Source organism: Schistocerca nitens, chromosome 9 (assembly GCF_023898315.1).
Source record: "Schistocerca nitens isolate TAMUIC-IGC-003100 chromosome 9, iqSchNite1.1, whole genome shotgun sequence".
Taxonomy (NCBI): domain Eukaryota; kingdom Metazoa; phylum Arthropoda; class Insecta; order Orthoptera; family Acrididae; genus Schistocerca; species Schistocerca nitens.
The window spans coordinates 79,051,387-79,064,241 of NC_064622.1; the positions used below are offsets into that span (position 1 = coordinate 79,051,387).

The 12,855-nt window shown below is 40.2% G+C and overlaps 1 protein-coding gene across 1 annotated transcript in view; it reads left to right on the plus strand.

The window, feature by feature from the left end:
• LOC126204016 (homeobox protein cut) overlaps nucleotides 1-10,227 on the plus strand; it is a 502,556-nt gene extending 492,329 nt beyond the window's left edge. Inside the window, exons 13-15 of the mRNA XM_049938445.1 lie at nucleotides 1,208-1,475; nucleotides 2,438-2,916; nucleotides 5,650-10,227. Of these exons, the coding sequence (XP_049794402.1) occupies nucleotides 1,208-1,475; nucleotides 2,438-2,916; nucleotides 5,650-7,290 (2,388 nt within the window). The 3' untranslated portion in view covers nucleotides 7,291-10,227. The remainder of the gene's footprint in view (nucleotides 1-1,207; nucleotides 1,476-2,437; nucleotides 2,917-5,649) is intronic.
• The last annotated feature ends 2,628 nt before the right edge of the window (nucleotides 10,228-12,855 follow it).

The following is a 12,855-nucleotide window of genomic DNA, read 5'->3' on the forward strand; positions in this document are numbered from 1 at the left end:
GCGAGTGACCTCTGAGTACCCCAGAGCCAGAATGCGGTCCCCAAAGTGCTCCTCCAGGACATCAAAAACTCTCCTGCTTCAATGGGTCGAGCTCCATCTTACATGAACCACATCTTGTAGAAACCAGGGCCTATGAAATCATCTTCCAAAACCTTCACGTACCATTTGGTTGTCACTGTGCAATCAAGGAATATTGCAGCGATTAGTCTGTGACTGGACATTGCAGACCACACAGTCACCCATTGAGGGCGAAGAGACTTCTCGATCTGCTGATTCTTGGTCCCCCAAATGCACCAATTTTGCTCATTGACAAACCCATCCAAATGAAAGTGGGCTAAACCAAACCATGCGCATACTAATTCCCATCATGCCCTGTGGCCAACCGTGCAGTTTGAACATCCTAACGTAAACTGTTCAGAAGTTACGACGATTTTATTTCACACAGTTCAATAATTGTCACCCTGTAAGAAATCTTAAACACATGATTTAAATCCACCATTTCTTGTTTAGTTTTCTCACTTTGCTTTGGAAAGGACAAAACCGTAGTGCTACCTTTTTGATTGAACCAATTAGTCTACTTGTATATGAGCATAGAAATTCTGTTGACATTGAAAGAAATGGGGCCAACTGGGAACATTGGATGCATTCAAAGAAGGGCAGCACAAACTGTCACAGGTGTGCTAGATTCAGTGGGAGGGTGGCACAGAAATGCCGATGAACCTAAATTGGCAGACACTTGAAGATAGATGTCGACTATCTTCCAAATTCTTTCTTATAAAGTTTCAAGAACCATTATCAATTCCAGATTCCAGAAATATTCTTCACACGAATTTTCTTCAGGTTAGTACATATCGCTCCCTTAGACAACAGGAAGATAAGGTTAGTCTAATTACAGCACACACACATAGGGGTATAAGTTTTCACACTTTCCACACTCCAAATCTGAATGGAACAGGAAGAAACACTAACACGTGGTGGTAGAATGCCAAATATCCTCTTCCATGCACCTTACATTGGTTTGGAGAGTATGTACATAAATAGGAAAATACATATGTCTCACAGTACCAAATCTGTATATTCTTAGTAGCATTAATTGGTAATACACGATGTTTTAGAAAGAGCATGTGGTGTGAATTGTATGAACCTTGTAGCAAGGTGTGAGTATGTTCACAGGGCACTGATCATTTCTGTGTGTGACTCGTTGCAGGTGAAGGAGTCGCTAAGCCAGTACTCAATAAGCCAGCGGCTGTTTGGAGAGTCAGTGCTGGGGCTATCGCAAGGCAGCGTGTCAGACCTCCTAGCGCGGCCCAAACCGTGGCATATGCTGACGCAGAAGGGGCGTGAGCCCTTCATTCGAATGAAGATGTTCCTCGAGGACGACAATGCCGTCCACAAACTGGTTGCCAGCCAGTACAAGATAGCGCCTGAGAAGCTCATGAGGACCGGCAACTATGCTGGAGGCCCACTCAAATCTCGTGAGTACATTACATTGTTGCTGCCTCTTAAGCACAGTCATTAATTGTAAGGCAAAACGCACATTTGCAGCAACTTCTGATGGTAAACTTCAAAAGGCAAAAAAGGGTAACAGCTCAAAGTCAGCTGGTTGAAAGTCACATGAAAGCACCACACTTCAAAGTTCCATGGAAACAAATGTAATTTGTAGCATAATTTTAACCTAGAAGACTCCATATCTTTCATTAAAAAGCATCCTCTGGTGAAAGGCTCCCCTATTTGTTGTGAAACCTTTTCTGATCAATCACTTGCACATACACTGATCCACAATAATTTTTACAAAATTGGAAATGCCTACTAAGAATTGCACACCCATGCATGAAATACACTTGTGAACTCTTTTAAACTTCCTGCACTGTTAGAATACTTAACTGATGATCAGGATCACTCATTCTTAAAAAAGGATTAGGATCACTCATTCTTTAAAACTCTGCCTGAGAGACCCGTGGCTCACCTCCTGCACCCAGGAGGACTGCTGGGCAACTGCACAATTTTGTGAGCTAGAAGCAGCTTTAGGCCTTTCAGCCAACTGACCTTTGCAAAAGATTCCAGACATTTCCATTGCTCACTTTGTGCTCCCACTAACAACACTCCTCTTGCAAGTGGTGCTTCCTGCCATGACTTGCCAACAGATGCTGGAAAACACGCCCTTTAATGGAAAAGTTGGCAACACTATAGCAAGCAGAGCAGCCTCTGACCACAGATTACTTTAGATAGATTACTGTAAAACCAATCCTTCAGCTCCAGGCTGGATAAAGCCCGCTACCACCAGATACCAATAATTGATTTTGGTGTCCCTAACAGTCTTATGGTAAAGCCAAAACTGTAAATCAGATGGGTGTAGGGCAACTCAGCTGTTAGGATAAACTAGATGCTGGTGCAAATGCCAGCGCTCTGACAGTGTTGTTCTTTCCATTCGGTGCAGCATGTGCCTCACTGACAAAGCCGCAGCCGCCAAAACTGTCGAAGCAGCCAGAGCACCACAATGGGCACAGTGGCCACGGTGCCCACCTGGGCCACGAACTGCCTGCCTCACTGCAGCTGCATCACCCACACCACGCTGCTGCAGCTGCAGCAGCTGCCGCCGCTGCTGCTGGGGCCGGTGCACCCACCTCAGTGCCCCAGCCACCACCACCACCCATGCTTGTGGGGCCAGGTGCATTGGGGCTGGCAGGCTACGGTGCTGCACTCACTGCTGACAAGAAGGACCGCCACGGGCAGCCACCGCCACCACCGCCGCAACAGCATCAGCAGTCCGGCATGGCCATGGCGGCACTGCGCGGGCTCCAGCAGCATGTGGCACCCTCCGTCTACGAGATGGCTGCACTCACGCAGGACCTCGACACACAGACCATCACCACCAAGATCAAGGAGGCACTCCTTGCCAACAACATAGGCCAGAAGGTGAGGATGCATACCCTCCCTTGTCAATTTCTCTTCCCTCCAAGTATCACAGTTCAGTTCATTTCTCTTCTCTTTGCATGATATCACAGCACTTTAGAAAGACACAAACACAAAATACGAAGCCAAGGTGAAAATTTTCAGCCAGTCACAAAAATAGCATTCAAGACTATGAAATTTTGATTTTTTATATTTTTACAATATGCATTATACTGCAAGTCAAGTATCATTTCAATCTGCAGGACAGATTTGTTTATGCCATTTTTAAAGAAGTCACAGTAAGCAAATTTCACTCCAGTCTGGGATAGTGACTGAAATCAAATATGGTTAAAATCTACTGAAGATAATTCATGTGAAGAGCATCCCAAAATTGCAGTCACTGCTGAAAACCGTGACAAAATGCACAATATGGCTTGGAAAATAACTGGTTAGAGTTGCATGTAATGGCCAACACAACAGTCATAGCAGAAGAGAGAGTACTTTTCCTTTGCATGGAAAGCTGACTATAGGGAATCAATCTCTAAGCAATTTCTGGACATTCTGAAAAGAATCCAATTGATTTTTTATGTTGATTTGTTAATGTGGATGAGGTGTGGGTCCACCACTCCAGGGTGGAAATGAAAGCATATTTCAAGCAGTATGTGGCAGCTGCTGCCACCTCGTCCCAGGAGCAAAATGTTTTCACAAACTGAAAGTGCAACCTGCCCCACAGAAAAACAGTATCAGTTTGAAGAAAGCCAGAATATGTCACGATTACTGACTAGTAACGAAGTCACCCAGAGTCATTTGTCATTGAGTCTCAAAATCATTTTGTGCTTCCTCACGAAACTAACATGTTAGAACATTTGACTTCTTTCAAACTACATTTGTGGACAGTTAGCTGGGCTACTTCCTGTAACCTTTCAATATGGACTTATTTTGTCCATATCTTCCTTGTGCTAGATGTAAGCTGGAAAGCAGTATTTTCTTAAACTTCTCACAGGAATTACTTTCACAATATTTTAACTACAATTATACACAGGAAACTTTACATCTTCCTCATAGTACCTCTCATACCACTTTATTTACTGATTCATTCAATAGAAATTATTAAATCATCATTCAGCAATCAGAAAAATAACTTTATGTGTACAAGCAGTCTCTATATATCTCATAAATAAATGTTCTCATTTCAACTTGGCAGTTAATGGTGCCACTACTGCTACTCAGTTTCTTGTGTTAAAATTTGCATTAGTTCATAGAGCTTTTTAACTGACATAATATTTCATGTTTATAATGCTACAGTTGTCTTGTTTAAATTTATGTGTTTGTTAGAGCGCTAAATATGAAATTTGCACCTAAAAACACTTATTTTTATGAACATTGTCATAGGAAGTGATTTTCTGTTGCTTCCTGTAACATGTGCTGTCAGTTACATACAGCTTCAACTCTCAATGATTAAACAAAAATTACATTGTTCAACTTATTTTGTTAACCATATATTTATTCTGTGGGTGCTAGAGGAGCACTGCCTTGCAGCTCTGTTACACCAAAGATTTAAGCATACCACATGAAAGTAACGAACTTTTGATTTTTTTGCCAGCTACAATGATATATTGAAATATGGGAGTGTCATGTATTTGACCTTAAGAGTAAAAGTTATGTAGATTGTTGTGACCCAATTTTCTGGCAATACACTCCTATGTACTGGCAAAACAGTTTTATGACTTGTATTAGACTCCTATATACATTATTCACTTTCACGAAAGACGCAGCAGTAATTTTTAACTGATTGCAACAAAATTAACTGAACTGCAAAGAGAAAAATTTAAAAGTATAAAAAAAAAAATGATACGGAATATATGTGGGGTAGCTCTTTACCAGTTACATTTCGAAAAGAGCCCAGAATACATTATATTCATTATTATTACACCAAATCTCATGAATTCATTAATTCAGTGGCATTCAGTAACTCATAAAAAGCATAATGGTAATAATAGTACATATCAATGCTCAAAAGGCTACTTTTTGAAAAAAAAAATGGCTGAGAAATATTCTACTTATGAGATTTTTTCTTATTTTTAATTGGGCATCCACCTTCTAACCAAAGCATTGTTTATATGGAGACCCTGCTACATGTTGGTATTGAGGAGTCACCATGGTAAACAATGATGGCATGTGTAAAACGCCTTATGAGGCACATTACAGGCCTAGTTCCATTTTATTGTGAGTATAGCCTAATAGCTGTGCAGGTAGACTACTGTCATAACATGTGTCCTTGATATTCTGCGAAAAGTCTCATTGTGAACCTGATATGTGATATATTGCTGTTCTCTTCTTTTAATGGGTTACTGAATCTCACTAAAAAGGTATAAGTTACATTTAAAAGCAGAAAAACAGTTGCTTTGATAGCTAAGTAAATAAAAATGTTGCAGGCATTGAAAACACAGCAAAATACTTGCTCCTTTGCATTGTATTGCTGATTGAAAACCATTTTTGATTCTAATGGTTTTGTTTAACAGCATGATTTATTCACATTTTGTGCTATTTGGTCATGCAGAGCTCTCAATGTTGAAACTGAAATTACAGTTTGCAAAAGTCCAAAATTAGGAGCAATGCGCGCAGATTTACAGAAAGGCCTGCACTGTTCGAAGTTGTCCAGCCATGTTGCAAGGACAAAACACTTTTGCCTCTGAACTGCAAGAGGTGGCAGTGCCTCTGAGCTCTTAGTTAAAGACGTCATCGTCTTTGGCGCAGATTTTCGGAGAGGCGGTGTTGGGGCTGTCTCAAGGCTCAGTGAGCGAGCTGCTCTCCAAGCCAAAGCCTTGGCACATGCTGAGCATCAAGGGTCGCGAGCCCTTCATCCGGATGCAGCTGTGGCTCAGCGACGCTCACAACATCGACCGGCTGCAGGCGCTGAAAAACGAGCGCCGCGAGGCCAACAAGCGTCGCCGCAGTGCCGGGCCTCCAGGCTGCACGACTGGAGGTGGCGTCACGGGTGGCGGAGGCAGTGGCAGTGGCGGTGGCGCGGACAACAGCAGCGACACCTCCTCCAACGACACTTCCGAGTTCTACCACAGCCCGAGCCCTGGGCCCGGACCACCATCAGCCAAGAAGCAGCGTGTCCTCTTCTCAGAGGAACAGAAGGAGGCGCTGAGGTTGGCCTTCGCTCTGGATAGCTATCCGAGCGTAGCCACCATCGAGTTCCTCGGGGCGGAGCTGGCGCTGTCCACCAGGACCATCACCAACTGGTTCCACAACCACCGAATGAGGTTGAAGCAGCAAGTTCCACATGACAGCAGCAGCGGAGGCAGTGGTGGTGGCCAGGGCCGTGAGGGCAGTGTGCCGCCGGGTGCGGGAGGTGGTGGCAGTTTCGACCCCGTCCAGTTCCGGCTGTTGCTGAACCAAAGGTTGCTGGAGCTCCAGAAGGAGCGGATGGGGCTAGCACCAGTGCCGCTGCCCTACCCGCCCTACTTTGCCAACAGCAACTTGGCAGCACTTGTGGGAAGGGGCCTGCTGCCATCGCCAGGCTGTGACGTTGGGGGTGGTCCCCTGGCTGCCGCAGCCGCAGCTGCTGCTGCTGCTGCAGCTGCCGCCAAGGAGCAGTTCAGTGGGCTCGATCTCAGCATGGGCATTAAGCGTGAGCCTGACTTCGAAGAAGAGGAGGACGCAGAGAGCAACCTTGGCAGTGAAGACTCCAACCTGTCTGGTAGCAGCCTGCGGGACGTCGCTGCATCTTCCGTCACTGGGTCTTCTGCCAAAAAGGACCTCCCTCTTTCATCCTCTGTGGCAGTGTCACAGCCATCAAGGACATCACGGCGCAAGCCAGCTGCCCCCCAGTGGGTGAATCCTGAGTGGCAGGATGCCACTGGTCATGGGGAGGACCACAAGGACAAGGGTGGCGACCAGGAAGTCATTATAAATGGGGTGTGTGTTATGCAGACCGATGATTACGGGATGAAGTTATCCAAGGATGAGGAAACTGTCCGTGTGGAGCCAACACCTGTCCTTGACAGGTACGATGAGGATGATGATGAGGACCAATGCAGTGAGGCCTCATCGACGACAGGAGCAGACCGTGGAGGCAGCGAAGTGGCAACGACGAATAGGCCTCCGTCAGCATCGGCTTCTGACACAGGGATTCCGGCACCTGCTATAGTTCAGGATGGTGACGATGGTGATGAAGAGCCCGAGCAGAGGAGCATCAAGTCAGAGCCACGTTCCCCGACTGTCGCGCCTGATGATGCTGGTCCACTGCCAGAAGCTGCAGTCGTGCGTGAAGAAGAGGCTGTGGGTGAACATTCCGTCACTGATGGGTGGCAGTCTGAAGCAGATTCTGCGGACGTGTTGCGCAGTAGGATTAAGACCGAGGAGCAGGAGGACAGGTGGGAGTACTAGGTGCAGTGTCGTGCACCTAACTCTATTTTGTGGTGGGATCTTGGACGCTCTCCGAAATGTGCGCCTCCCCCAGGATGTGCAATCATCGAAATCGGACTCTCGTCTCAATTGTGATCCTCATTATTTTTTATTTGTTATGTAATTTTCATAGAAGTGGAAGTCTAAAAGAAAAAAAAGAATAAATAACGATGTTATCCATCTACTTAAGCATTATTAGATTTTAAATCTTCGACGATCGACCACGCGTTACTCTAAACTTTAATTTATATCTTAGACTATAAGACTGTTACTGTAATCTTAGTAGGAAACGTAACCAAAAAGTAATATATTTAAGGGTCGATTTTCTTATCGACTGCATATGTGATAATGAGCTTGCGGAACTGTCTGACGAATTGCGCAGTGCTCTACTTCCTTTAATGAGCAAACCAAAAAAAGTTTATTTTAGACTCTCAGAATATCATTTCCATGTAATGAAGTGCAAGGAGAGGAGACTCACTCAAGCGGTCTGGGGGGTGGGGAGAAGTAAATAAATGAAACTGTCGTTGGTGATGTCAATGTTGTTACGGACATGATGAGTTTCATAGTTTTCAGAATGTTTCTGCTTTAATTGTTGCTATATCGACATTTTTTCTGTGAAAGTAAATTTAAATAATGACAGAAATATATACTTTGTACATAGCAGTAGACATAGTGAAGTCCTATCAATGATAGACATTGTTTGACTTCTATTTCGCCGGCGTTATTGTGCTTAATAAATTTACTTTTCTGACTCGAAATGTTCCAAATTTTGTTTCCAACTTGTGCCTCAGGTACTGAATGTTTGTTTTGTTTACACATGCAGAATATTATGTAACTGTTTATGCTTTAAATCAATTTTAAAAACTTTAACTTTTTATATATATTATAAATAGTTGCATGTTCATTGTCGTTGCTATATAGGAATGAAACTCAAGTTTTTGGCATTTTCATTATTCCTAGTGATTAAATCATAAAGAAAAATCAGTACCTTTAAACAGTCATTGCTATCCGTAAAGAAAGCATGCAGACCGAGAATGTACTTAGGAAACAATTCAGTCTCATTTCCAGAACTTTTCTTTGAGTCATCAAAACACCTGCAAGTCCTTCTGAGAAAAATTAAATCTAGTCTCAATTTCATTACCATTGCATACATTGGTAACATGTAAATCCCTTGGCGGTCTAAATAACTAGTTCTCCTTCAGGCATGAAGCCTGATAGCATAATAGGGACAATTTTGTAGTGTGCTTTGTGATGTTTCGATATTTTAATGAAAGGTTAAAGATCTCATACACCAAATACTTCCTCACAGTTTTCATAATGTTTTTGTTAGGTTTTTACTTTATTTTTATAATGTTAATATATACCCATTTCTGATTTTTTCTCACAAGGATCAATAAATTATTTGCAGACAAGTAGATCTTATTGTCTATTAAGCCAACCTTGATTTTATGTGAAATAACATACAACAGGAACCATCCTAACACTGCAGATTTGTTTATTTTACATTTGGTTTTACACTAATTGCTTGACATTGATACAAATATCACCTGCTCCACTTTTAATTTATCTTGCAGTTTACATAAACACAAAAACATGTGTAATTCTTCATATGTAGCTTACAAATTTGAGTAATGAAAGCCAAAAATCTACACAGCTACATTGTGTTTGTCAGTATTTCATCTTCCGTTAACTAATAATCACCGCACGAATTGGCACACTAATTACAAAATATTGATTTTTCACTACATAAGACAGAGTAAACATCAGGGACTTGAACAAACTCACAAATGTGAAAGAAGTCTTTCTAGACAACATTGACTACATGTGTTCTATGTAACACAAATGTACTTTTGTAAAGCATCAGTTGAGCCATACTATTAGCGTCAGAAAAAATTTATAACAACTTTCTTTCTGTTGTTCAGGACCCTGGTATTAAATATCCTGGTACTATGTACTATTCATGTTTATGTAATATTTAAATAAGTTTAAATGATGTGTTATAGAGTTCTAACATTCTATGGGAGAAAAGCCTCCAGTTTTTAAGTATACAAATGTATAAATGTAACAAAACTTATTGCTGCATAATAAACTCCTGTATCTTACCCAGAATGCATTACAACATGAATTTTATAAGTTTCTCATGGCAGTGTTGATTTTAATCACTTTCTGTCACGGTGTACTGAATTCTGATTCGTAGCATGCACATACTAGGGAAAATCATAAGCATACAGCTCTAAAGTATAAATGAAAAATGTAAATTACTTTGCTAGAACTGTGTGTACAGTTAATCAGTGTCATTGGGTATGAATGTGAATATAATTGTTCCAGTTATTATTATAATTTTTTATTGTCTGGCAAATCTAGCAAATGATGTACCACACTATCTTCCGCATGTCTCATATAATGACGTTAATACCTTAGCAGCTATGGAACGCTGTAGATCTGTATTTCTTGGAAAAAAATAACGTAATAATAAAATCAGGGCATTGGTGGTGTTTCTCAGAAGATGAGTTCCACTACATTTAAATATTCTGTTATTGTCTCTCCCAATCCTAGTTCACCATAAGCACAGAACTGGAGAGCAAACAGTGGTTTATTTTTTTGTCAAGGAATGAGAGTTAACAAATCATGAAAATAATTTATTACAAAGACTGGATTTAGTGTTGTGTGGTGGTAATTTGAAGAGTACTGAAACAGTACATCAAGATATAGTGTATGCCTACACAAACAAGAAAATTATTAGAAATAAATTTCCAGTGACACTATCAAAGTTACCTTTTTAGTGCTAAGGATTTTATGTAGGTTGCACACATACAGTGAAAACACATGTTAAAAAGTGCCCAAAATATAAATATCAGTTTCATTTAATTATCATTATAGCTTGCCATTATATTGTACATATTTATATTCATATCATTGTGTCCTTTTAACATTTCTAATATTAAAAATTTCTCTGTATTTATATCTGCATTTTGTGTCCAGTATTTCACTGTTAAAACCCTTTTCCCTTTTCATATTAGGCCTCTAATATTGACTCCGCATTTTATTTCAGCCATCATTAAATATAGCAACCAATGTGTCAAGTTGAAGTAATAAAGATGTGACAATTTCAAATAACCATGTTTGTGAGCATGTTTGATCTCTCTCTCTCTCTCTCTCTCTCTCTCTCTCTCTCTCTCTCACACACACACACACACACACACACACCACAAGCAATTTCTGAATTTTATGTAGACACTAACACTGACAATCAGACTTTTTGAAGGTTCTGAATGCAGGTCTGTGCAATAGATTATTCATTTAGGGCAGATATGAAACTGAATCAATCAGTTTTTGTGGGTTAGGACCCTACATGTCATTCCATATAAATAATTATCAACAGTGCTGAAAGTGATTTTGATGTCAGTTAGGATAGTGTAACATGACTTGTTAGATGCTACCAGTAATTGTTGTTTGAAAGTAATGAAGTAAGTTGTTCAATGGTGGTCAAGTTTTATTTAGAACTGTCCTGGTTTTCTAAAATGTTATATCTCTTTAAGTGTGTGGCATCAAAATCTAAACTGAAGAAATATAAAGAAAAATTAATAAACAGAAAAAGTGTTGTAATCAGTTGGTAAAATTGTGACACCTTCAAACAATTGGTTCTTCGCTACAGAAGTTAGTTGTGAGGAGCCACTTGTATGGCGCACAAGGAGTATTGCATCTCCATTGTGATTCTTATCTCGTACAATATGCTGAATAAGTAGGAAAAAATCAAACATTTGCAATGGTCTATTTGTCAGCCAATAGTACTGGCTCAAGAGCTGCTGAACAAATTGAAATCAGAGAATAAAAGGAATTATAACAACAGCTTACTACATACTAGGTACATTAATATCTATGAAATTACTGTAGGTAGATTAGATCGTGAAATTTTAAACACAACTGTACACTATTTGATAACAGGATATCACTGTATATACATCCTGTAATTAGATTAGATCATATGGACAGCATTCACAAGAGCCAACTTTTAAGTTTTGTTGTCTCAAACTGACTGGTTTCAGGGATTGTTGCCCATCTTCTGATAATTGCTCATAGATCTGAAAGTGGTCAGTGCTGCCTGAAATGGATAAGTTTGAGATTATAAAGACAGCAATCAACATACAGATAGTAAGTGAGTTTTTTAGAAATAAGGATTGTGAATAATGCCCTAGTGACAAGTATGTCCAGTGATAAAAAAGAAACAAGCAAACATATTGTTGGAATGTTTAATAAAAGATCCACATTTACTGGTTTGCGTTATCTTGGAATACCCAAACATGTGATTGCTGCTTAGTTTTTCACTTGTTCAAGTAAATCCAAGCTATGTTTCCTGTTACAATGTTCCTGTTACAATCATATGGACAGCATTCACAAGAGCCAACTTTTAAGTTTTGTTGTCTCAAACTGACTGGTTTCAGGGATTGTTGCCCATCTTCTGATAATTGCTCATAGATCTGAAAGTGGTCAGTGCTGCCTGAAATGGATAAGTTTGAGATTATAAAGACAGCAATCAACATACAGATAGTAAGTGAGTTTTTTAGAAATAAGGATTGTGAATAATGCCCTAGTGACAAGTATGTCCAGTGATAAAAAAGAATTTGAGCATTTCCTAACACTATATGGCACAACCCTGTTTATGAGCTCTGGTCAAATCGGCAGAGTCAGTCAGAAAAAGATCTTTTTTACAGCTAAATGTTTATGAAAATTCAAATATACTGCAGTCTTTGATAAGCATACAGATGCCTTAATATCATGGTAAGTCACATGCTGCTCTCTACAATCATGTTGTGCACAGCATTGATGTATTTTGGAACAACTGATTTTCACTGATCTTCATGAAATTCTTCAGTGATGGAACCAGGAAGAAATTTTGCAAACTAATTGTAGAGAGTCTTTTCTGTTGGAGACTGATTCCAAAAAATAGAATGAAGTGATTAGAGGCATTGCTGTTGAGTTAGTATTTTACAAACATCATAAAGAAATATAATACAACAAAAACTCACATGTGAAATTTCCATTTGTTGACAGCCCTGTTTCTTCAAACAGACACAGAAAATAAATAACTTCGTCATATTCTGAGCTCCCATCTAGTGATTGGTTGCCAAAACTTAATAGGTGAAGTGAATACCCTATTCGTGAATGGAACAGAAATGACACAAAAAAACCTGCATCCTTCATCATGTCCATAAGATGGCTTGTGACTGTTGCAGAGTTAAGTGTGGATAATATATTAGTTGGGGTACACTTCTTAGTTCTGTCATGTAATTTAAGAGATTTATAATGGTTGCAGTTTGTGCACTGCGTGCAGCATCTAATTTGGTGAGTCTGATTGCTGCATAATTAAGACATGTTATCACTCCAAAACAAATAGCAAAATAATTTTCTATGTTTTTCGTAAATTTTACGAGCAAATACTAGGGCAACAGCTTGTAAGTTTGCTGATGACCACGCTACACAAGCCCAAAATATGAGAAAGCACTAACTGACTACTGACAAATAAAAGTCATTGTACATTGAAATAAG